The sequence below is a fragment of the Ursus maritimus genome, unplaced genomic scaffold, assembly GCF_017311325.1.
Source record: "Ursus maritimus isolate PB19 unplaced genomic scaffold, ASM1731132v1 scaffold_8, whole genome shotgun sequence".
Taxonomy (NCBI): Eukaryota; Metazoa; Chordata; class Mammalia; order Carnivora; family Ursidae; genus Ursus; species Ursus maritimus.
This window is the reverse complement of record NW_024426996.1, coordinates 70,455,139-70,481,663: the sequence shown is the minus strand read 5'-3', so window position 1 is coordinate 70,481,663 and position 26,525 is coordinate 70,455,139. Positions and strand designations below refer to the sequence as shown.

Genomic DNA, 26,525 nt, shown 5'->3' with positions numbered 1-26,525 from the left:
GTCCACAGCTGCTGAGTGATCTCAGGGGTTCACCTGGCCTCTGTGGACCACAGACTCAATTTTGAACCCAAGAGAAGGCAGTCCTCTTTGCCGGGAGGGTCAAGACAGTGTGTGGCAAGTTCCCAGCCCTCTCGCCGGCGTCGAGCAGGCCACCGACAGAAGTGTGTTGTTTTCTCTGCCCCCTTGGCTCCCTGGGTGGAGCCGGCTGACATCCATGCGGTCCGGAGGGGCCCCCAGGAGAGCAAGATGCTCGGACCCTGCACGGCGCGCGGGCCCGTCTGCGCGGTGGACAGCAGTGCCCCCCAGCTGGCACACGGCCCAGGCCGCGGGGAGGCTGCAGACGGAGCGGGCGGCCTCGTGCTTCCCAGCGGCATCAGAAGGCAGGCTGCCCGGCTTTGCATCCTGCTTCTGCCCCGCACTGCGGTCCTCTGCGCTCGCGGCTTCTCCGTAAGGCTGAGTCTCGTCTGCGGGAGTAGAGGCCGCCACAGGACCCGGCTCAAAAACGGTGTGTGCGGCGTGAATGACCTCAAGTGGGGACAGGACTTCAGCAGAGTGCGGACAAGGTCCGAAGCACCGTAAACACAAATGAGTCCTGCCCCTCAGACCCCTTGGGGCCTCCCAGAGCAGCTCACCAGAGAGCGGCATGTGAGCGCTCTCGGACTTGGAAATGGCTCTTCATTTTTATTTTTTTTTTAAAGGTTTTATTTATTTATTTGAGATAGAGAGAGTAGGAGAGAGCACAAGCAGGGGGAAGCTGCAAAGGGAGAGGGAGAACCAGGCTTCCCGCTGAGCAGGGAGCCCCGTGCAGGGCTCGATCCCAGGAGCCTGGGATCATGACCCGAGCCGAAGGCAGACGCCTAACCGACTGAGCCACCCAGGTGCCCCTGTAAAAGGCTCTTTAAAACTAGAAGCTTGTCATTTGATGGAAACAGCAGAGAGGGGAAATGGCCTATTCTAGGATGGAACCCAGGACTCAGGAGGCTGCCTTTGCGAGTCTAGACGGAGTTCAGGAGTGCATGGAGAGAAGATTCTAACTCCCAGCTGGGATCCTCTTTCCACACTGAGATATAGCCTCGGCTTTTCAAATCGGGTCAGCAGCTTGCTAGGGGGGATTATCTTTATGCCTAATTAAGTAGTTGGAAGTAAAAGGACTTCTGCAAAGTGGAGGAAAGACTACATCACTATCAGGTCATCTGTGTTAAAGTGACAGCTAATTAATGCCATTTTAATTAGGACATGACAGCATTTAATTTGCAGTGGCAGTAGGGTGCTCTCCTGGGGGGTGTGGTGGGACACCCGCAAAGCTGCAGGTCAGAGACCTGCATTTGGGTTCATCCCATCTCCATCACCAGCCATAGGTGTCACCCAGGGCACGTTATCTAACCTTCCTGGGGCATGTTTTCCTTTGCTGAAGATGAGTATTATTAAACCTACTTCAACCATTAAACACGGTAATTGATGAGAACACAGTCTAGAAAGTATTAGGTCCAACACATCTTGATCATTTCTCTCAGCTAGCAGGCCCGGGAGCCCCGCTATACCAGAGAGGGGAGATTTTTGTCTTTGTGTTCCTTAACCCTTTACTGACCACCGCTTTCCAACAAGGACTCAAAGTAGCGGATAGAAACAGAGAGAGGACATTCCAATAAGTGCCCCAGCGAGTTTCGGGAGGCTGCTCCGTATAGGCAATGCGACGCAGTAGAAGTGATTCTTTGGGACTCTTCTTCCCACTTGATTTGTTGAATGAATGAATGAATGAATGAATGGAGGATAATGAGTTGAGATTAGCTTTCAGTAAGATTCCTTTGCACAGGGATCCGTTCCAGACCACTGCGGTGAAGTGACGATCACAATAAAGCAAGTCAACATTTGTGTTTGTTTGTTTCCCGGTGTATGTAAAACTTATATTTACTCCATACTGTATAGTCTAATAAATGCGCAACAGCATTATGTCTAAAAAACGTGCATACCTTCATTAAAAAATATTGTATTGCTAAAAAGTGCTAACCATCGTCTGAGCTTTCAGTGAGTCGTAGTCACCTCACCATAACAAATATATTAATAATGAAAATGTCTGAAGTTGCTGTGAGGATCACCAAACCGACACAGACACGCAGAGGGAGCACATGCTCGTGGAAAACGGTGCTGATCGGCTTGCTCGAGGCAGGGCTGCTACAAACCCTTCAATGTGTTTAAAAAAAAAAAAACAAACCAAAACCCACAGGAGAACCTGGGTGGCTCAGTTGATTAAACCTCTACCTTCGACTCCGGTCCTGATGTTGGGGTCCTGGGATCGAGCCCCGCATGGTTGGGCTCCCTGCTCAATGAGGAGCCTTCTCCTCCCCCTGCTTGTGCTCGCTCTCTCTCAAATAAATAAATAAAATCTTAAAACCCCGCAGTATCTGAAGCACAATAAAGCAAAGCGCGCTGAAGTGAGGCACGTCTGTTCCCACTTCTGCGGGGCCGTGATAGCCGGTTGGATAATTGCTGCCGTACAAACGTGGGCCAGTCACAAAGGCATCATGGGTCTGGGCTCCCTCCTGTCCACCGTCATCGGCCATCCCCTTTATGACACAGAAGCTGACACTCCCAACTGACAGGAGCCGGGACTTTCATGTGAGTATCAGGATGCGGTGTGATCGAAGACTTGGTCAAACACGGCTCCGGCGCGATGGGCAGGAATCCCTGGTGAAAACAAGATGCTTTATTTCTGAACAGCAAGAAAACTGAGCAGAGCCCTTTTTGGGGAGGGAATTCTGTGTCCAGTCTAGACAGCATGGGGGGGGGGGTTTGCCTCATACCCAACTGCTGTGGCATCAGCCTGTTGGGGCAACGGTGGTGGAAGGACTTGCCGAGCGCTGTGTCCCGGAGGCTGGTCCGGTTCGTCAGACGCTCTGTGCACCGTGGGCCCATCGCAGATGACTTCTGTCTGCGTGACACGGTGGTCCCAAGCCACGTAGAGAAACCTCCAGATGACGAGTTTACAGACCGCCTTGGGGGAGCATTGGTAATGATGTATACTTGAAAAGACATTAGGAAAATGTCATCCGCAGGAGAAAAGAATGCAGACGCACAGTTGAAACCTGAGTGCGCCTGGGGAGTAGCCCTGAGTGGGGTCAGCCCGTTGTTGAAGACAGAAATCCTGGGAAGGAAGGCCGCTAGGCATCTGAGCGCTCCGGCCCAGGGGTAACCTCCCCCAAATTCATCTGTCAAACTCCTATCGCCCAAGGCGGGGCCCGTGGGGGGGATTAGGTTCTGCGGGTGAAGCCCCATGAATGCGATTAGTGCCGGGTTAGTCAGGGTTCTCCAGAAGGAGAGCCCCAGGATACACAGTTACCGATGAGAGGAGGTCTACTAGGGGATTTGGCCCATGTGGTAATGGAGGCTAGAAACCCACGGTCTGGCCTCCAGGCTGGAGAACGAGGAGAGCTGAGGGTATAATTCCATCTGAGTCTGAGGCTGGAGAACTGAGGAACTTGCTGATCGTAAGTTCTGGAGCCTGAGGGCCCAAGAACCAAGAGCTCCGGGCTCTGAGGGTAAGAGAAAACAGACATTGAGGCTCCAAGGCAGAGAGAACTCCCCCTTTTTGTTTCATTTGGGTTCTGCAGGGATTCGGTGATGCCCGTCCATGAGTCTACTCAGCCTCCGAATCAACACTAATGTCTTCCAGAAACACTCTCACAGACACACCCAGAGGTAATGCTTTCCCAGCTGCCCAGGTCCCTGAGCCCAGTCAAGCTGCATGTGAAACGGACCATCCCAGTCCCCTTATGGGCAGAGGCAGCAGAGAGCTTGCTTTCTCTCCCTCTGCTCTCCACCAGGCCAGGACCCTGAAGCTGGCCATCTGCAAGCAGGAAGAGGGCACTCATCGCATACCGGATGTGCCAACGCCCCGACTTTGTTCAGGGCCACTATGTTGAGGCAGCTGTTGATGCTGGGTCTAAGCCAGGGTTTTTCAATCAATGGGACACAGTCCATCACAAGACTATGGGATCAATTGAGTATGCTATGACAAGCACTTAAAAAATGTAAATAGAAAATATTTGAAAAAATCAGAGTACAGGTAGGCATTGTTTGATAAAAGTTTAGTATCCAAATTGTTGAAAAGCACTGGTCCAGGGCAATCAGGAAGCTCCCAGGCCCCCATCCCCCTGCCCTTCTTCCCGTTAACACCGGAAAGAAAAATTAAGGATACAAATATGCATGTCACCGAAATGAAAACATATCTAATAAATACATTAAAAATATATAATCACATGCTTAAAACTAGGTACCCTTTTTAAAACACTTGTAAAGTTGGCAAGGATCAGGACAGACATCCAGCCCAGGGCTGGTAAGAGCATTCATACAATGCGTGCCTCTGGAAGGTAATTTTCTGACAACACATCACAAGTGATTTGGAGCCTTTGTCCAAGTAATTCCAGCTCTAGGAATTTATCCTAAAGAAATAATCAGACAAATGTGCAAGAAAAAGGAGTTGATTGAAGGGTCGGTGCTATGGCCATATATGGAATTCTATGCACGCATTGAAAATGTTTTACATTGTTGCATGGAGGAATCCCCCCCACATGTGAAAGAAACGAAGCGTGCTTCCAATCAGCACGTGGAGGGTATCTGCAGTATAGTCACATGGGGAACCCTATCTCTGCACGTTCCTTTGCAGAAAGAGTTTGAAAGAACATGCACCAAGTTAAATGGTGAAATTATAGGTATTCCTCTCTTCACTCCATCTTTTTCTTAGTAGCCTTCTGACTTTCTGGTGATGAACGTATATTACTTGAGGATCAAAACTAATAAAAAGCTTTTAAAGTGAATGGTATTTGCCATTGCTGGAGCCAGGAAGGAGATCCTCTCCCCACCCTCCCTCCTTAGCAGGGGACCCGCAGTGCTGGGCACATGATGACCATGTGATTTGCAAGCCCGTGCCCCGGTACGCGGCGGGGAGCCCTCTTCTCTGGTCCAGGCACAGCATCCAAGCACCTGGAAAATCAGGGCTCGGGTTTCCTGGTTGGCGCATGGACACCTCGATCCCTATTGTACCCACTTTGCAGGGGTGAATGAGAAACCAAGGAGGGACAATTTAAAAAGTGCCAGGCGTCACGTAAATCCACGTTGTTATGCCTCATCATGAGTCAGTAGGGAGAAAAAAGGTGATTTGGCAATAAGCAGAACCAGAACAATCCATTCATAACCCAAATTCTAAAAATAGCACTCAGCAACGCCGATCTAGGGAGAATTAGAATCATTCGAGAGTCTAGAAAATGTGAACCAGAGGAGGTCAGAAGGAATGGAAAATTGGTTCCGCATACTCTTGTTAGAAAACTCCTTTTAAAAATTTAAATTCAATTCATTAACATATAGTATATTATTATTTTCGGAGGTAGAGGTCAGTGACTCCTCAGTCTTATGTAACACCCAGTGCTCATTACACCATGTGCCCTCCTTAATGCCCATCACCCAGTGACCCCATCCCCCACCTCCCTCCCCTCCAGCAACCCTCAATTTGTTTCCTATGATTACAAGTCTCTTATAGTTTTTCTCTCTCTGATTTGGTCTGATTTTTTCCTTCCCTTCCCCTAGGATCCTCTGTTTTGTTTCTTAAATTCCACATATGAGTGAGATCATATGATAATTGCCTCTGTTTGACTTATCTCACTTAACACAATACCCTCTAGTTCCATCCACATCATTGCAAATGGCAAGATTTCATTTTTTGATGGCTGGGTAGTATTCCATTGTGTATACATACCACGTCTTCTTTATCCATTCACCTGTTGATGGACATCTGGGCTTTTTCCATAGTTTGGCTATTGTGGACATTGCTGCTATGAACATTGGGGTGCAGGTGCCCCTTCGTATCACTGTATCTGTATCTTTGGGGTAAATACCTAGTAGTGCAATTGCTGGGTCGTAGGGTAGCTCGATTTTCAACTTCTTGAGGAATCTCCGTGCTGTTTTCCAGAGTGGCTGCACCGGCTTGCATTCCCACCAACAGTGTAAGAGGGCTCCCCTTTCTGTGCATTAAAACCAGACAAAGACCCCACCCAAAAGGAGAATTACAGACCAATATTCCTGATGAACATGGATGCAAAGAATTCTCACCAAAATACTAGCCAACAGGATCCAACAGTGCATTAAAAGGATTAATCACCACAACCAAGTAGGATTTATTCCTGGGCTGCCAGGGTGGCTTAACATGTACAAATCAATCAATGTGACACATCACATTATAAAAGAAAGGACAAGAACCATATGATCCTCTCAATAGATGCAGAAAAACATTTGACAAAGTATAGCATCCTTTCTTGATTAAAACTCTTTGCAGAGTAGGGATAGAGGGACCATACCTCAACATCATAAAAGCCATCCATGAAAAACCCACAGAGAGTATCCTCCTCAATGGGGAAAAACAGAGATTTCCGCTAAGGTCAGGGACACGGCAGAACGCCCACTCTCACCACTGTTGTTCGGCGCAGTACTAGACATCCTAGCTTCAGCAATCGGACAACAAAAATAAATAAAAGGCATCCGAGTCGGCAAGGAAGAAGTCAAACTCACTCTTCGCAGATGACATCATACTCTGTGTGGAAAACCCCAAAGAAAACTTGACGTAAGAAACAAATCTTGTGCGTGTGGGTAAGAGCTGTCGTGTAGGGCTGTGCTGAGGCCTGTGCTCCTCGGACTGGGGAAGGGCCAACATTCTGCCATCACGGGGACCTGGCTTTAAATCTTGGCTCTGTTCCTCTCTAGCTGGGCGACTTGAGAAAACGGCCTCCTAGCCTTGGTTTCCACATCTGTAAAATGGGGACTCCGCAGGGACATCGTGCAGATTAAAGGAGATATGAACTAACGGGCTCTTGTCCGATGGTTTGCTGTAGATGTCTAATGGGTCTGGCTTTTAAAACGACTACTAGTACTACTATGGTTATTTCACATCCCAGCTAGATGCTAGCCTGTCAGGGGTGCAGGAGAAGGCAGCTTGCCCCTGGGGGAGACGTTGGTTGCCCTGGGAGACCCCTTCAAGGCCAAACTGCCATCATTCTGGGACCTAGGTCATCTCTAAACATGCTGTGTTTGAGGGAGAAATGAACTTATTTCCATTCTATTCACAAAGGAAAGTCATGTTCTATCCTGCTGTGTTTTTCAAGTAAAGATGGACAGAATCTGACAGTGCACGGCTTTACTTCACCTGCCACCAGCTCCTTCCCTTCCCAGGTCCAACAGCGGGAGAGCTGAGCCCAGTCTCCTGCTCCTCGCTCGGCATGGGGCACCCCGTGCTCCCTTCCACTTCCCCTTAAGGAAATGCGGTTCCTATCGCGGGCCGATGAGCTGTCCAGCTGCCCCAGGGAATCATCTCTGCCCTTCCCAGGGGCAGGTGGCCAGAGGTCAGTCTGGGGGGCTCCTGGCAAGGCCCTGGTGTGATGCCAGGCCCGCCCGAGCCCAGCCCCCTCACCGGCCTCCCTGATTGCACATTAGCCACGCTGCAACCCAGTCTCTGCAGAGTCAGAAAACCAGCAATACCCTAAGTCCTGTTCCTGGGCTTGGATGACCCGGACCCCAGCCCCATGCCCTTCGGCTCTGCCCTATTTCCTTCCGCTGGTGGAATACGGCGGGCTCACTCTCACGCCGGCAGCTTCGCGCTCGTTGCTTTCTGCCGGAGCGAGGTTCCTTGTAGCTCAGGCGGCCGCTGACATGCAGCGACCTTCCTGTGGGGGCCACCTGATTTCAAGAAAGCATCCTGCCCCTTTCTCATGACCTTGTTTTCTCTATGGTCTCCATTACCTTCTGCAAATACACAGCCAGTCTCGTGTTTATGATCTGGTTTCTCCGCTGGAATATTGGAATGGAAGCTTCCAAAGAGAAGGACCCTGCATGCCCTGCGCACTGGGTCACCAGCTCCTGGAGGAGTGGGGGTGCTCCGTCCAGTGAATCTGCCACAAAGAGTTTGGGGCTCAGGTGCACTGCTTAGTCCACTGTGTGTCCTTTCTTCCTCAGCTTTGGTGATTCAAGTTTTGGAGTGTCATGTGATATGTTGACTCAGTGATTTGTGAGGTCTGAATGATTCATCAGGAAGATTCTAGTACCAGGGGATGGGGGCGGAACCTTGAAGGTGTAGCAGGCAGGAGAATGCTAAGCAAGGTTTGAGGAAGATCTAGAAGCCCCCACTTCTAACCCTGCTCTGCCTTATGCGGCTGCTTGGCCTTGAGCGAGCGACATCAGTAAAATACAGATTTTCAATAAACAGTAGGTATGTGCTAAAGACCAAAATTCTGTTTTAGTCTCTCCAATCATTACCTTGGGAAATGCAGATGGGGTTGTTTTGGGCCCCATATTCTGAGCTCTAGAGCCTAGAGAGTGATGGCTCTGGGCCTGGTTCTCCAACTTTAACGAGCCTGTGAATCACCAGGAGAGCTATAAAAACGGATTTTTGGGCCCCAGTCCCAGAGTTTCTGTTTAGCAGGTCTGGGTGGGGGCAGAGAATAATCTGCATTTCTAACATAGCCCCAGGTGATGGGATGCTGCTGGTCGGGGACCACACTTCCAGGACCACTAAGCTGGGCTGTGAGGCCCCAAGAGACGAGGGTCTACAGTTTAGATTTGCACAGTGCTGTACCATTTACAACGCCATGTCAGATGCACTCTTCTTGCGGGGGGCGGGGCAGAGGGAGAGAGAGAATCTTAAGCAGGCTCCACGCCCAGTGCAGAGCCTGACGAGGGGCTCGATCTCACAACCCTGAGATCATGACCTGGAGCTGAATCAAGAGTTGGATGCTTAACCGACTGAGCCACCCAGGCGCCCCGTCGATGCACTCTCATTCCTCCCAACAATCCCGAGAAGTGGGTATCAGCAAGCCTGATCTACAGATAGGCAGGTTTGCAGTGTTACAGAGCAAGTCACTGCCTCCAACCCACACAGCCAGCTGGCCCTCCCCGAGCTTCCCAGAGGGGTAAACCTCTTAGACACCCAACATCCGAAAGGTCACCATGCCCTACATCCTCTAAGTCCTGTTCGCCTGGTGGGAATGGCCACGGCTGCAGGGTCTCCTGGTCTCTGTTTCTCTCTCCTCCCAAAAGCAGCAGAGACCACACGCTTCACAGGGAAGGGTTTAACTTTCTGTTCTGATATGCGCTGTGTGACCTTGGACAAGTTACCTGACCCTTTATAGTTAACAAGTAGCTTTTTCTTTTTTCTTTTTTTTTCATGTATCCTCTCATTTGATAGCTCCAGTGATCCAATCGACGATTCCATGTAAGCTCTGCCCATTGCCTACAGGATCAAGTCCAAGATACTTGGTAAGGCATTCAAAGTTCTCCAGATCTAGCCCCTGCCTCCTTCTCCACTTCCCCCTGGACTGAAGCTCATCCTCTCCTATTCTCAGCATGAGGGCTGGCACTCGACTGACACTCAGACATGTGAGGCCACACTGTGTGCTTTCCTTCTTCGTCCATGTCTGGTTCACCCTTCCTTCCCTTCTTATCCATCTCATTCCTACTCTCTTTTTCAGGCAGTCCAAGTGCACATTCCCCACAATGGCTCCCGTGTTTAATCATTCAATAAATATTTATAGGCCACCTGTGCGTGCCAGGAACCGTACAAGATAGATGCTGGGCCATCTGAGTTAGATGTTCTGCTGCAACCAGCACCCATGTTTCTGGCAGCACTAACATCAGATAAGCTCTGTGGGCAGAGCAGAGTTTACTTACATCTGTGCTTTCCACAGTGACTGCCATTAACACGTGTTCAATCAAGCCCTACAGATATTTATGCATTTTTCTTGTATTTCACTCTGGTTCACCTTGATACCATAGCGATTTCCTAGTGTTTACATTCTTATGCAGACATATCTAAAATGAAATAGAGGGGCGCCTGGGTAGCGCAGTCGTTAGGCGTCTGCCTTCAGCTCAGGGCGTGATCCCGGCGTTTCGGGATCGAGTCCCACATCAGGCTCCTCCTCTGGGAGCCTGCTTCTTCCTCTCCCACTCCCCCTGCTTGTGTTTCCTCTCTCGCTGGCTGTCTCTCTCTGTCAAATAAATAAATAATCTTTAAAAAAAAGAAATAAATAAATAAATAAATAAAATGAAATAGAATATGCTTCCTAAAAATAATTACAGGCAATTCACCCTTCAAGAGCTTATACTTTCTAGAATTCCTGATCCAATCTTTTTAAAAAGGTGCCACCTGTACCCCAAGATTCCCCTCCCCCCACCGCCCTTAACTTCCTACCTGCCAAAAAGAAAGTCGTAAGTTGAAAGCCAAATACGCTGTGTGGATACTTACCCTTCTTTTCCATTAAGTATCAAACAACTTCCAACACACCTTTATGGCACTACGCCAAAACGGGCCTTTTACTAACTTGCCAGTATGTGTTATCTTTTCTTATTAATATTTAGACTAAGCAAGCACAGCTGAACATGATCTGTTCCCTGTAAGCCAACTTTTCAGATCACTAGAACTCTCTTAGAATGCCAATTTCCTTAACAACTTCCTTCTCAATTGTAGACATGTCTCGATCAGATTAAACGTGACCTAAACCACCCTCGATGTCTCAGGCACTCACGAATGCCACATATCACACTGAATATTTTCCCACACAGGGATATTTTGAGCAATCATTTGCAAAGAGCCATTGGCCTCGAACTGGCCCCAGATGACCATATTTTGCTGCTTTTTTGATACATTCACTCCTTTGCTTCCACTTCTCTGTGCTGTTAGACTAGATACATCATTCACTCTTCCTGTACACAATTTCCTGAGCGGTAAGGAGCAAGGCATATCTGGTCTCTTGAATACATGAATAGGACTTAGCCATTTATGAGCAAGATGGCCAAGGGTGCTGGGAGTCTGACCTCTGAATGAGTGGGACATAGCCATCTTTAGCTTTTCCCTACAAAGAGTACAAACGAGAACCCAGAGTGTTTCCAGAAGTATGTGTTTTAGAGGTCGAACACCTCACTCCATTTATGTGAAGATCTCTAAATAGACCCTTCCAGATTTCTGAGTGTGTTACTTTGGGCTCTGATATAGACCCTCCGGATGCAGTAGCTTAGAAACCTCTAAGCTTTATTTATTCCTCTCTCATAGTCTAAGCTGAGTGTTCCTAGTGGATAAGTGACTCTGCTCCACGGAGGCATTCAGGGACCCAGGACCCGCCCCCTACGGCTCTGCCATCCTACCGGCACGGCATTTATCTGCATGGCTGGGGCAAAGTCACACCTTCTCTGGGTTCCAGCTGATGGAAAGGGAAGAGAAGGTGAAAAGGGGTCCATAATGGCATACATCCCTTTGACTTCCATCCCTTGGTGGGAATGTCGCTAGGCCACAAGCAACAGCAAGGACTCAGGGATGTTAGTCCCCTGCCGAGGCAGCTACGTGCTCAGCCGCAACTCTGTTCACGGAACAGAACGGATTCTGGACAATTGACAGTCTTTAGTTAAAAAAAAAAAAAAAATCCTATTTCTATTTTATTGAAGTACTGTGAAACTGATACATAATTATTCTATTTTACAAAATAGAATAGGAAAAAAAAATCAGACTTCTATAAAATGTTGAGGAACCATATTTTAGACCTGAAATAAACCTGAAAGGTCTTCTGGTCATTAGGCAATGTGTCGCCAGGAGATGTTATTTTATGGACTTGTTTACTATGGGTCTTGCCTCGAAGAGCTGGAGCTGATTCATTGCTGATCCCAGCATCTTAGAAAAGCCGCCTGAAACACATAAGGTGATTCATAAATCCCTGTTGGAAGAATAAACGAACCCGAAACATATCAAAATGTAGTGATTTTAAATGATTTTGCGAATTTATATTCTCCTCTGCTGAGTTAGCAGCAGTGGCAGAAATGTTTTAGGGATCTAATTACAACACATTTCTTCCATGTATACATATAATGAGTGTACAGTCTAAATACCGGCCAAAGTACAGAAGTACAAAGTACAAAGAAAATTTGGACAAGCTCCTGAATGATCCTTGGTGTTGATGCTTCGGTTCCAAAGGAAAAGCTAACTGGAGTCTGACCTACGTTGTGCCTTAAATGTTTTTCAAAAGCCAAGTACTATCTTGACTTGACTCTCAGATGTGAAAAACACATCGTGTGACATTCAAAACACCTGTCAAATGCAAGTACCTCCATTGGCTGAGAGATAGGAGATGGTCTATGATCAAGTACTGGCCTTTTTTTCCCCCCAGGACAAAAATCCAACATTCTGCCACCATTAAGACCAAGAGAATTCAACTTAGACAGTCTTGTCACTTGTAAATTAGAAGTAAATTCTTATTACAGAGTGGGAAATTTACTCCAGCAAAGGTAACAGTAAACATTATTAAAATAAATTCAGTGACCTTTTTAAAAAAGATTACAAAATTGAATTTATTGAGTTTCACACAAGATGCACTTATAAAATTAGTACTGAATGCCATTTTAACAGAAGAAATGAACATCATTCCGAGCTCCCAACAGATTCTGCAAAGGAAATGAAATCTTCTGAAAATGACAACACAATAATAAAAAGATAATTCAAGCTGAATTGAAAGATAGACCCAAGTCATATTCTTGCTCTGATCAGGGCTACGTTTGGCAAAGTTTCCCCAAACTATTCCATTCATGTGGATGCTGTTCCCTTCGGTGGTGAAAAGGAGATGGATACAGGAATAATTCTAAAATGGGGCTTTGTTGAAACATACACAAAACACAAGTCTTTTCATATTTAACTTAAAATACTTCCTGGTTTCACAAAAGCGTTTCGATAAGATTTCCTCTTTTACCCTACGTGCACATTAATCTTCATATTTCTTTAGTTAATGCAAAACATTAAGATTCACTTCCGTATTTCTACAGAAGCCGAAGAAGCCAAAACATTAAAGCGTGCTCTGTATTTCACCCAGGAAAGAGACGGATCCCCTAAAATTTACCTTCTGCGTATCATATGCCCGAAGTGCCAGCACAAGAGCTGAACTTCAACATGAAACCATCAAAGGAAATGACAAGTGACAGATGCATCTGCACATTCTGAAATGAGACGCTGTAAAACTTTTATAAAAATGCAGGAAGGTTTCTCAGGATAAACCTTGGTGGGAAATGACTTGTCCTATGATGCGGGCCACAAACTAGTAATTAAGCAGAAACAGAATCTTGATCTCAAACAAAACCAAAAAGCACCTTTTGGTTGCTGTTCCCAGGGTTCATACACACACCTCGCCATACCCAGACAGCCGTGCACGCGGCCCAAACCCACGGCCGCCGCCCCCCGCACAGGTGCGCCCGGACGCTCCTGTCAGCCGGACTCCCGCGTTTTATAAGCCCAAGCAAGACGCTGCCCAAACCATTTAGAATATTGACTTTAAAGCCGTCACTTTAAAAAAACTCTGTTAAAGTTGACACCTTTGGATTTTGTACACTGACAATTCTTCAGCCCATTCAACACCAAATCCTTTGAACGGTAACAATTTATGAAGCAATTAGTTTTAAAGCGAAACCAGTTAACTAATGGAAAGTTAACACTGCTCTGCTTTTTCAGTATAAAAAAGTGCCTTTTTGTAAGGGTATTTCTATTTTATCCATTGCAATGGAACAATACACAGCTCACACTTTGCTCTGAAGAGTAAACTGAAAAATTATGAAACATTTTTTCTGTGATGCAACCTTCATTAATGAATATTTTTTAAAGAAACCGGCTTAGGGTTTTTTCCTATAAAATGCTACTATTCATCATGAATTATTTTAGGTAGCCTTTTATTCTGATTAACTCAGATACATCTTCAAGGATTATTCTGGTGGTAAGAACATTTATCTTGACTTAAGTTTAATTATTTTTTTTTCAATGCTTTGGCAGATGAAGTACAGTTTGAAAACTGTTTGTGAAAATAGTATGGGACTGGAAAGGTCATGTCATGGTAAAAGCTTCACAGTTTTCCAGGTATATCCTTGTACTGACGAGGCCTGGAGGCAAGACTGGATGTTCTGGAAGCGCGGACCAACGAAGCCGAGTGGTTCTGACGTCTCGCCCGCGAGGCCCAGGAGTGACTGCTCTCTGCCGAGCAGGAGGGGCTCCTCCAACCCACCGGGTTTCCAGAGTCCAGGCTGGAGGTCGCTGCTCTTCCGCGACCTGACCTGCAGCCAGACCCCGTTACTGGAAGAAAGATATTAGGATTTGCTTTCCATTAATAATTTAAGTTTTTAAATAAATATTTAAGTGCCGTTTTTTGCAGCCGTCCGTCCGGAAGCAGAGCGTCGCCTGCCCGGGAGTCCGCATCTTGGGCACGAGAGGCCGCAGAGTTCAGTCGATTCGGTTTCCACAAATTGTGAACCTGTCTACCTCTAACAAATCTTTCTTTGCGGATCTGTGCTTTAATTCTGAGCTTTCCTGCGTTATATCCTTCTCATCGCCATCTGGAGTCGTCAGAAACTGATCAGAACTGCTTGCCACAAGCAAGGGTATGACATTTTCCTTCGGATGCACAGGCTGGCTGGTGACCGAAGCAGACAGGTTTTCTTCTGTGGAAAAACAGATCCAGCTAATTAGAAACGTGGAATACACATAAGCTTACCGAGGGAGCGGTAATGGGAAGAGGTGCCCATCACCCCCACTCGGAGGTAGAGCAAGCCATCACCGAATAGCCTGGGGCATAGAAGCAGCCGTGGTTTACAAGGAAACTCGGGGGCTACGCCATTTGTTTGCTCAATTAAAATTTTATAGAAGGGCTATTATACGGATAGCATCACACAACTAACACCACAACCTGATTTGGGGAAGATCGGAATTCCCAGCTAACAAGCTCCCTCCTACGTGACCAAGTCCTAACATGACTGCTGCCTGGAAAGCTGGCACTGGGGCTCCCGCACGCAGGACGTGAGCGGCAAGCGGACTCCAGGACACCCTACCTCCCCCGTAGGGTCACCTCAGCAGCTCTGAGCACGGCACCTACGGGAAGCCCGAAACACAGGCCCCTTCACCAGGCCCGCTTCTTCTACCCTGAGATTTAGTTCAGGACCACCACCTCCAGGAAGGGAGCCTCTCCTGTCCCCTCCATGCCTGTCGACGACCCGCTCCCCTCTCTGGAGTCTCCACTCGTGCCGTCTCCGTCAGTGTGTGAGGCCCCGCGGGCACGATTTATTATCTCTGTGTCTCCAGCATCGCATAGATTACCTGGCACACAGTGGCTCCACGTATTTTAAAGATAAGCCATTTAAATGAAAAGTCATTGGAACAGATACGGAACAGACAGAGAACTGCCATCTAATGAGAAAAATTACATCAGTGCCCCGCGTCTTCCTCCAAACCTTCCAGGCCAGCAGCCCTGGAATCATCCTTCATTCTCTCTTTCACACTGGGAAACCTCATCGGCAAATCCTGCGCTCTTCCAGATCTATCTGGAATCTGGCCAGCTCTCCCTGCTCACACCACTAACCCCTGTTCTGAGCCAGGCAGCCTCCCTGCTGGCGTCCATCTCTGGGCTTGCTCTCCTTGAGTCTCCTTTCCACAAAGCTGGAGAATGATCCTTTTAAAATGTTAGCTGGATCGCGTCAGTCCTGCAATACCTTCCTGAATGGCGTCTGGCCTGCGGTCTCCTGATCTCCAAAACACCCTACATGGACACTGAGACGCTCGTCCGAAATGCACTTCCAAACCCTGAAACAGACCCTTCCCACACAGTAAAAGCCACAGTCCTCATGGCAGGCAACAGGGTGGCCTGAGTGCTTCTCCAGGCCCTCTCCTGTGGATGGGTCCACTCCAGCCACCTGGCCTTTGTGGTCCCTCGACATGCCTAGCAGGTTCCTGCCCTGGGCCTTGGCACACGCCACTGGTGCTCCTCCCAGGAAGGTGCTGCTTCCTTGGTTGGGGGAGCTCTGGACTCCCAGCCACACTCCCTTTCCCGACCCGGCTTCAGCTCTCTCTATAGCACGACTGCCCCCTCGCTTTCTCCCCATCTCCCCAACAAGTCAGAATCAGTGCTGCCTCTGGAGCGCCTGGGCCTGTCGTGTCCCGGGGGCTCAGTGATTGTTTCCTAGACAACGAATACATGTAAAAACTCAGAGCACTGCGTTAGGTGTACCTGCGATGAGATCTAAAATACAACCGTTAAAAGACAATTCGGCAAAGTGAAATCAAATCTTGAAAGCATTGCAAAACATCGACCCAACAGTGATTTTTTTTACTAGGGAGAATTCAGACCATTAACTCTTTGGAAAATGATTCACACAAGTGATGGAAGGAACCAAACGTACCTTGAGAGGGTTTACATTTGTTCTGTGATTTATTAGGTGGTTTGCCTGGTGCGCTGGCTGGAGGGGGATTAAACAACTTGTCTTCCATCTTGGCCTCCTTCACATACTGGCATGATTTTCCCAACAGCACGATGCTATTAAGTATTTTCAGGGATATCAACCTAAAACCAGAAAGAAACAAACAACCATTGAGATGGAATTCATCTCAATCACCGAGAACGCCATTTCCTACCACAGCTAACGAGAAGGCACGAGGCCAGGTGAGGAGTGTGGGCCCAGGGGGCCAGGGGGGCCAGGGGCCCGAGTCTGGGGTGGGCAAGTTTCCCTTGGGGCTTCTTTACCACAAGGGAAAAATGCCTGATCGATTCCTTAGTTCTCATTACAAGAAGAAATTGTACCACTTAGAAGTTTTACCTGGTACCAAATTATTTAACATTTATTTTTCCACTGTAATTAACAAATGTATTTAGTAAATACAGATGAACACCAGCTCACAAGAGCGGCTCGGAGGCAGGCACCTCCGCTGTTCTCCATCTCCTTACACTACCCCATTTTTCTTCCCGACACTTACTACCCACCGTCACTTTATAGAGATTTGCTTTTCTGGTTGTTGTCTATTTTTCCACTAGAATTTCAGCGCCACAAAGGCAGGGCCCTGGTCTTGCCCCGGAACCAGTACCTGGCACCTAGCAGGTGCTCACTGAGGAGTGCTGACTGCAGGAGGAGGGCAGAAGCTGCGGCAAGTCTGGAGGGGAAGAGGCGGAACCTGGGGCGGTGGGGAGAAAGCGGCACAGTGCGCCAAGAGGCCCAACTGAATTCTGACTTGTTCGCCCTCAAGGGAGAGTCCTGGGCTTGGTGGGGTCAGGGAATAAAGAAGTCTTACGGACAAGGTGGTTTGGGAAAGATTTTGAAGGAGGAGAGGGTAATTTGGGAACTACCCTGATACAGGTAATAAGGAGAAATGAGTGGGGTGGAAAGGTCAGTGAGCCGCCGTACCTCTGTGGACTATCGAGGGGCACAGGGGCGAGGTGGGGGGGTCGTGAATTTTTAGTCATTCAGCTTAACGCATGTCCACTTTGCTGAATCACACACACACAACTGTAACTAAACAAAGGTTTTTTGATGTTGCATACACATGCCTCACTTCCTAGTTTAGGCCAAAAGAAACACACAAGACTATGTTGTCAAACAAAGATGGGAACAATTAGAGCCGCAGCCCCTGGTGAACAAGGCACAACGCCAAGAACTTCGGGGTGCTGTGTGAGCATCTGCACCCGAGAAGCAGGGTGGCACAGTTTTCAATGTCAAAAACTGAGAGGGGTGTGGTTCCTTGAGCTTTAGAATCTGTCAGTCAGTCCCCGTAGTATGAAGAAGGGGCAGGCTCTAGGAGAAATCAAGGCCCGGGCTCCCTGCCTCAACACAATTTCCTCTGTGCCCAGGGTCAAACCAAAGTCACCAATCAAGGTACTGATGATGTGGCTTGGGACACGGCAGGGACAGAGGCCTGATGGCCGGCAGGGGCGGCAGGGGGTGCATCCTGACTCCTAAACCTCGGTGGGGAGAGCCCCATGGACTCACTGAGTCAAAGATGTTTTAATTTTAAACATAGGAAAATGTCTGATTGTAATGGCAGATTGTATCGTGAAAGGAAATAGGAGTGCAACTGAAATCCTAAGCAGAAAGAGCTTTAACTGATTTCGCTAAAGATTAAAATAAATCTAAAGTGCTATTAATACTAGTACCAAACAGCAGCATATTTCATTGAATCTCACCAAGTCACGAACGCATCTGGACATATGTGCTGTTAGGGGAGCCCCGGGTCAGTGAGAATGGGTGGAGGGTGATTTGGTTGCAATTAACGTCCATTACATCTTGCATAAATACTTTACTGTACAAACAAAAACATATTCAAGAACAGTTAATCTTACCCAAAATAGAAGAGTATGACACAGGCATAAGACAGGATTCCTTGCACTTTAATTGAGCTTGTTACAACTCTGATGAGCTAGCCAGAAACAAACCAAAACAACAAAAACACACAAACAAAACATACAACCACAGTTATTAGTTAATATTTAAATAAAGACTTCTCCATGCTGATTTCAACACTTTAGTTTCACTCCTGTGGGCTTTGTCTAAATCCAAGTCAGCAGTTCTAGATTTTTCAATTTGTATGAACCCCTGGCTGCTTGTGAAAACTTCTGTGGTAGGTTTGGATTTGTTCAGGCAAACTGAGGGTGCCTGCGGCGGCCGTCACGTTCAGCTGCTGCGGACTCTAAAGTCAGGCACCGTATCCCGGTTTGTGAATGACACATTTAGTTGCACCTCACAGAGATGCAAGTCAGCTGATTCTTAAAATGAAAAATCACTCTGGAAAATACAAATAAACTCATCTTGCTGCATGTGTGCCTACCACAGCCAGAACCACCGAGTGAGCACTGCCTTATTCTTGTTTTGTCTCCCTGACTCTTTTTAGGAACCCACGGTGACTTATGGGGAAGAGAGAGAAAAGAGAAAAGAGAGCTTTGTACTGTTCTAAAAAACTGAGTAATACCACAGCATTGTCCCTGGAAGTGTGCTGAATAAATCTGGTGGGCCTGTCACTGGAAAATATTTATATGTTATACGTTCGGCTTAATAATGTGTTTACACCTCAGGATCTGGGGGGCTGCTACATGGAAATGGAAAGTCTGGGAAAATAACGGACCTTATCCAGCAATGTTAAGTTATCATCAAGTGGAACTCTACTAGCGTGTCTTAAATAAATACCGTAAGATACATTTTAAACTCTATTTTACAAATGCTTTTAGTAAAAGAACAACTGGGTAGAGATCGAGGGAACTGTCACGTGTTCACTAAAGGTCTACTATGAGAAGACCGATGAAGTCTTGTCTCTGTCACAGGCTCTACTGGCGAGCTGACCTGCTGTACAAGTAGCTGGGATGGAAGTGAACGTGGCTCTAGGGTTTTACTGATTAATACGAAAGGCAAGCCAACTGCTGCATTCAAGCGGAAATGATTTCATTTTTATCTGATATAATATTAGGTAATTTTAAGATACGTATGTCCAAAGCTTAATTTCCATGAGACCTTAATACATCATTTCTTTTACTTTTCCTGGATATGATTTCATTATGACATAAGGTAACATTTAGAGAGAAACACTGCCACTTGTGGGCCTTAAAGAGGCCTTGGAATATTCCTCAAGACGCCTAGATGGCTGCTGCCAAAGCTATGGGGTCACTTTGGAGCTCTGCGAGAAACAGCGTTATAGGAGAACACCCGCTGGGGATCACTGCCTAACTGCATGATCCCCTCTGAAAATGCAAGAACTTCTCCACGAGCATTTAATTAATCAATTATTAGTTAAACTTATATCTTTTGGTACAACAACCATAAAAACTCATTTAAGGAATAAAACAAAGGCTAGAGAAAAATTCTAAAAAATTAAATTAAAAAATCCATACTAATTATGAATACAGTTTTCTGGCAAATAAATTACTACTAGATAGTTATTATTTGGCAAAGCAGGGCCACCTTTAAATCCAATCATTTAACTAATCCTTTAAAAATTAAAAATCAGTCAGGCAACCTAGGTTTATCCTTACACTTCATGTATCATGTTTCCAGTTGCAGGAAACAAATGTAAAAAAATTTAACATTTTATCAGTCTCTTAAACAATTTTACTCTTTAAAATATTCTGTTTTTCCAAAACTCTAGGAGTTCCTTTTCCCAAACAAAAGAAAGTTATATTATTATGTAACAAACAAGTTACTAACAGAATTGAAAACATAAATGTGGTTGTCTGGAGAGTTGCAATGAAATTTACATAACAATAAAGCTATTAATCTTCCAGCCTTTAAAAAAGGTCAGGCAAGCTGGTCTAAAACACAGGTGGCTTCACTTACAATTTCTTTATACACCTCTTAGTTGACTTCCGTGACACTCTGCATCTACAGGAGAACTCTAGATGTCCTTTGGCAAAAAGGTGGATGCATTTGTTTTGATGTGAGACTAGGTAGCCAACGAGGAACATAATCAAATACAGGCACAGCCAGCAAATGTTAATTAACAATATTACTGCCTGATGTGGCTGGTGACGTTCTGCAAGGCTGTTCTGAGCAATTCACTAAAATATTCAAAGTTGGTGACTACTTTTTGGATTGATTTAATACATTTCAGTGCTAATATAGATGTATTTTCTGAGTATAACAGTAAAAATTTTCATTGTAAAAACTTTGGAAAAATTGTAAAAAGTAATGACTATAATGGATAGAGACTATGTCTTCATTTGAGCATACCGAAATTTATTTAACCCATTTCATTTCTTTCCAAATTTTTACTATTATAAATGCCACAGCAATGCATAATCTTGCCTATAAATCATCATGTGCCTTTTATAACTATTTTATTAGGATAAATTCCTAGAGCTCCAATTACTGCATCAAAGCATAATACTGTCAAACTGCCTTTTAGAAATGTTGGATTGACTTCTTCCACCTCCGCTAATACATGCTAACGTGGTCGCACCAATGCCTACTACCACTTGGCATTTTCGTTCAAAAAGAAAAATCTTTGCCAAATGGATAAGCAAAAATGAGTACTCTCATTGCTAGGAAAGCCATTACATAAAGTATCTGTTAAAATTACTGACCTGCTCAAAATCCAAAAGAATAATACCATAACCTAAAATTTCCTTCTAAGTCATTTACCTTTAGTTTTTATATCACGTCCTTCTGAAATAAACTTCTTGATAACCCAGTTATTAATATTTATCATAACAGCTATCTCATCATAGAAAAGGGAAAAAAGTATGAACTTACTAGAACAGCTAGTGGGAGAGGAATGAACCCCATCCTCCGTGCCACGGAGTCACTGTAATCAGTGTATGCCTGCACAGAGAAAGGAGAGAACGATTTATGGCATTTATGATACTGAAAAAGTTCACTTCCACTTACTGCCAGCAAATGTTCTCAACGGGTGAGGCTATGCACAAAAAGAGAACCTGGCAGCTATTATGTAATTGAGTAAAATGTGGAAATCTAAATGTTCATAAGAAGTTTTAAATCCAAAGTTGTGTAACTGTCACAATGCTACAGAAATCATACCTTATTTAATATTAAGTACTATCATTATTTAATATGTTACAAACATAGTGTTGAGAACAGATATAAGTAGGAAGCTGAAGTTTATGCAACTTTCCCTTAACCAATATTCCATGCTAAATTAAACCATTGTTCAGGTAATTTCAGACTATGTCTTTGATATAATGCTCACATTTTTCTGTCGACTGCTAACAAGGTCAAAAGCAAGGCTGGCTCTATATTCACTGTAGACCTAAAGACAAATAAGAGTGAAATATTAAGTGATATAGTGCAAATATATAATATACAAAGATTTAATTGACTTTGTAGATGAAAACATTAAATAATTAACCAGGAAAAAGGTGCTGACAGCCAAGCAGCCATCTGGGTAGTGCTTCTCTGTTCTCCTACAGTAAAGGTAAAACAGCCTCAGCCCCAACTGTTATATTCACAAGCTTTTTAAACATTTCTCTTCAAAGAGGGATAAACAGTCAATGATTATGTTCCTGAGAGTTAAGAATTTGGGGAAGAGTGGCTATTTTAAGTAGAATAATACATATAAAATAATTTTGAAATTTTAAATGCATAGTTTAAAAGATTATTATTACTGTCTATATAACGATAATGACACCTCATTCAAACAATGGGTGCTAAGCAAGATGTAAAACTGAGTTCGAGAACATAACATTTACAAAGGCCCTAGAAACTGTCATTTCACTAAAAACTGCACTAAGTACTTGAATCCCGTTTTTTGATTTTGACTTCAGATGCTGAGGAAATGATCCCATGAAAAGGGGACCATCTTGCACTGAGGAAACCAAGAGAGTAAACAGTGAAATTACTTGATCAGTGCTTTACAAAAGAGTGCAACATCTTATTTAAGTTGATGAAAGCATTCAGAAGCTCTCGTGCAAATCATCACATTGCAGCCGTTGCAACCACATTAGACTTCAAATCGATGCCTTTTGAAATAGTACCATGGTAAGACAAGTACAACCCAAATAAAATCTAGGAAACTGTCCAAATGAATATTCGTTTTGGGGCTGAGGTAGGAATGGGGAAGGCACTGGGAACTCCCAGGCTTTGCGTACGATGAGCCTACAGCACACATCTATTTGTGGAAAGTCCACAGAACAGCTGGTTGAAACATAAAGCAAATCTCCTGAGTGCTTTCATCAAACAATATAAGGCTCTTGTCCTCTACAACTTTTCAGGAATCTATAATCACAGGGGGAAAAAAATCAATTTTTAAATCAAAATACTTAAAAATCTAGCCAGAGAGAAAAGCTTTGGGAGTCTATGCTTTAAATAAACAGGTTATGATAGTATTAACAATTTATAATGATTCTGAGTTAGTGACACTCTACTCCAACCTGAACTATTGGCCAATCTATACATTTCCACCCAAAAGTATGGAACCAGGACTGTTCAATATTGAAATAACATACTTTCTGTAGTATAGTAATTTTTAAAAATTTAAAATTATAATTCTAACTTCAAAGTAGTAGTATTATCTTAATAAATGGAGTAAACCTAGCCTTATTTTACATCTTTATAATATTAAGCAGAAGTCAACATTATTTTTTTGCTTTAGAAAATATTACTTTTCATAATTATTATTTTTTTATTTTTTTAGTTTAAATTCAAGTTAGTTAACACATACTGAGATATTGTTTCAGGAGTAGAATTTAGTGATTCATCACTTACATGTTAACACCCAGTGCTCATCCCAATAAGTGTCCTCTTTAGTACCCATCACTCATTTATCCCATCCCCACCCACCTCCTCTTCAGCAACCCTCAGTTTACCTCCCTGTTTCTATCTTATTTTTCCTTTCCTTCCCCTATGTTTAGCTGCTTTGTTTCTTAAATTCCACATGAGTAAAATCATGTGGTACTTGTCTTTCTCTGACTTATCTCACTTAGCATAACACACTCTCTAGTTCCATCCACATCACTGCAAGATTTCATTCTTTTTGAAGGCTGAGTAATATTCCTGTGTGTGTGTGTGTGTGTGTGTGTGTGTGCGCGCGCGCGCATGTGCCCCCACACACATACACCACACATCTTTATCCATTTATCAGTCAATGGACATATGTGGCTCTTTCTATAATTTGGCTATTATTGATAATGCTGTTATAAACACTGGGGTGCATGTGTCCCTTCGAATCAGTATTTTTGTATCCTTTGGATAAATACCTAGTAGTGCAATTGCTGGCTCGTAGGGTGGTTCTATTTTTAACCTTTTGAGGAACCTCCATACTGTTTTCCAGAGTGGCTGTACCAGTTTGCACAGAAGTCAATATTAAACACTGAACTGCTTATTAAAATACATACATCTGCAGTAATGTCATTGAACTTGGTGATAAAGGCGTGTTTTACAATATCCACAGCAGTTTCTGATGCAATCACCATACAGACATCTGGAAACAACACCCAGAGGTGATCTAGAAAGTATAAGGAAAAAGAGATAATTAGATCTCTTAATACGAACAAAACACCATATACCATAATATCACAGGCTGCCACAGAAATCCGAAATCTCCACAGGACTAAACGATAATGTTGTCAATAAATGATAACAGACAAAACTAGCATTCAATTAATTATCAAAAGAGCTACATCTGATCAAGTTAAAGGATAATTCATTCAATAGCTATTTATTCTGTACTTTCTCTGTGCTAAACACTTGAGGGGAAGGACACAGAGGTGAACAGAGCCCCAGCTTCCTTCATGGAGCCAACACACTGGTAGGATGACGGCTAATGAAGCAGGCTTGTCATAAAATCCTTTAATTCTATAGCTGCCTAATGTGACAGTAAGTAGCTAGCATGGACATGTGCCGAAGTCAACTGAACAATCTCTTCCCTCTTTATCACTATGACTTAACCATACTGATCATTTATGTCACTGCCATACAGATGTCATTTGTCAAATGTGCTCACTTTTATATTTATTAAAATGTCAATTTAGTATCAAGTACCTGATAAAAAATGCAAACAAATTCTTAAAGAAGGATGTAAGGGTGGGACCGAGCAAGAAAAGGTTAGACATGTCGACAAGGACCTAGGCAATTTGCGATCTGGGCCCTGGAGGGCGGGGTGGAGAGCATATAGCTCAGGCTAGCAATGCTGACAGTTGTAGTGGGTTTGGCATTGTGCTGGGGTTTTGGGAATCAGGAAACTTCTTTCAACGTAAAACTCTGCCACTAACTGGTTCCATGATCTCAGGCAAGTTTCTTAATGACCTAAGCTCCAGTTTCCTCATCTACAAAATTAAAAGTCTCTATACTTGGTCATTATGAGAATAAGGAGATAAAGTGCAGAACAATGTGCCTGGCACACAAAATAGCTAGTATTATTTTTATGTTATTCATGATCTTGGAAACTTACAGGAAGCTTCCAGAAATGGTATTTTGGATTTTAAGAAAAGAAATTAAAGAAACTGAAGAGTAAAAGAATGATGAGTTCACCAATATTAAGTGTCCCTTTTATCACACTCTCTGCCATAGCAGTAATAAAGAAGACCTAAGGTAATTAGTTGAAAGTCGCAGTATAAATGAGAATAGGATTTCAAACATCCAGTGGTCAGCAGGCTCAGGATTACTGTCCTTTGGCACAACAGCCCTGCTTCACAATTCCTGATCCCACCTGAGGTCTGCTGGGACCAGCCACACATGCCCGCTACCCTGCCTCTTGCAGATACCATGTTAGCTGCCTTGGTTATAAACAGAGAATCCAGGTGCATAGAGAATCCCAGTGTGTAGAGGAGGGCTTTGCTGCCACAAGTCAGGGAGACTTTGGATTTATTCAGGCCGGAACCCAAGTCACTGGAAAATAGATTATTTGATCTTATGCTTTCTAGAAGCAAATAACTTCTGGAAATATATTTCCAAGATCATATATCTCAAATTTAATATATCTGTTTCTGGTTTTTCACAGGTTATCTGAAAACTAGCAACGAATCAAAATAAATGAACAAGAAGTTATTAAAAGCCTGGAATGTGCATGGCATTGAGGGTAATAAATAAAATGCAAAGTATAATCTCGTTCCTAAAGAACGAGGTTGCATAAAAATGTCAGACCTAAAAAAACTCTCCATTACTTGAGACACCTGAGCACATGACTATTTCCCACCAACCTCACTCAGCATTACCAGACCGTGTTATAATTACCTGCCGATTTCCACTATGAGCCTGGGGGCCCTCCATCTATCTGAGGACTCTACGTGTGCCACAGTGCCTGGCTTGATGGAAATGCCTGCTGCGTGAATGGATGATGAAAATTCAGAGACTCTCAACAACTTCCTGTCAGCCTTGATTTAAAGATGTACAAGTAACCAAACGTACTGTCTTACATTATATTTTTTTCAATTTACCCTTATTCAAAATGCTAATTAAGAGGCAGTGAATGAGTAAAAGACAAATGTTAAGAGAGAACAAAAGTTCTGGCGAACCGTGAAAACGACGAAGAGCTGACTGCATTTAGATAAGCCTAGTACGCTGGAGTTAAGAACATAAACAAAGGGGCCGCAATGCTGGGCAGCGTCCACTCACCCACTGAGTACACAGCTCTAGAGACGCTGGGAGCTTCAGGGGAAATGACGGGCTGAAGACTACTTTAGCCGGTGCGGCACCCCAGCACCCACCACACTGTGGGGAACACGCTCAATCCCCTCCACCTAAACAGCTATTTCCAACACCCGAGGAGCAGAGAAGTGAATATCTGCAATACTCACTCTATTCCATGTAAAAGAATGATTTTTGGTTCAAGAGGAAAATTAGAAGGCACTGTATCTGTTAAGAGTTACATACCTGGATTCCAAGAAAACTGCTCCATGTTTCTTAGACACACTATTAGCAAAAGCACATAATTTGTGAATCGTTCCTTAATATCTGAAAAAAAATAATATGTACTGTATATAAATAATATAATAATATAGTTCATGTATAACTTTTAGTCAGAATATGGTGCAAGTACAATTACATATAAATGTCTGCAAAATAAATATACTATTTTATATATAAGATGGTCTTACATTGGTAAGGCATTTATGTCTTTCACTGACATAATTCAGGTATGGAAATTTCCAGTTTTGTACACGGTCGAACATATCGGTGGTTTTTTCTGTTTTAATAGCTGAGGAGTGTTGCACAGCATGGCTATACCACCCACTGTTTATCCGTTTTCTTACTGACAGACATTGGGTTGTTTCCAG

The 26,525-nt window shown here is 44.4% G+C and overlaps 1 protein-coding gene across 1 annotated transcript in view; it reads right to left on the bottom strand.

The window, feature by feature from the left end:
- Positions 1 to 12,350: 12,350 nt before the first annotated feature.
- TAPT1 (transmembrane anterior posterior transformation 1) overlaps positions 12,351 to 26,525 on the bottom strand; it is a 55,675-nt gene continuing 41,500 nt past the window's right edge. Inside the window, exons 8-14 of the mRNA XM_040625203.1 lie at positions 26,122 to 26,202; positions 23,646 to 23,755; positions 21,503 to 21,562; positions 21,049 to 21,117; positions 18,153 to 18,229; positions 16,225 to 16,385; positions 12,351 to 14,493 (exon numbers count right to left, since the gene is read on the bottom strand). Of these exons, the coding sequence (XP_040481137.1) occupies positions 14,276 to 14,493; positions 16,225 to 16,385; positions 18,153 to 18,229; positions 21,049 to 21,117; positions 21,503 to 21,562; positions 23,646 to 23,755; positions 26,122 to 26,202 (776 nt within the window). The 3' untranslated portion in view covers positions 12,351 to 14,275. The remainder of the gene's footprint in view (positions 14,494 to 16,224; positions 16,386 to 18,152; positions 18,230 to 21,048; positions 21,118 to 21,502; positions 21,563 to 23,645; positions 23,756 to 26,121; positions 26,203 to 26,525) is intronic.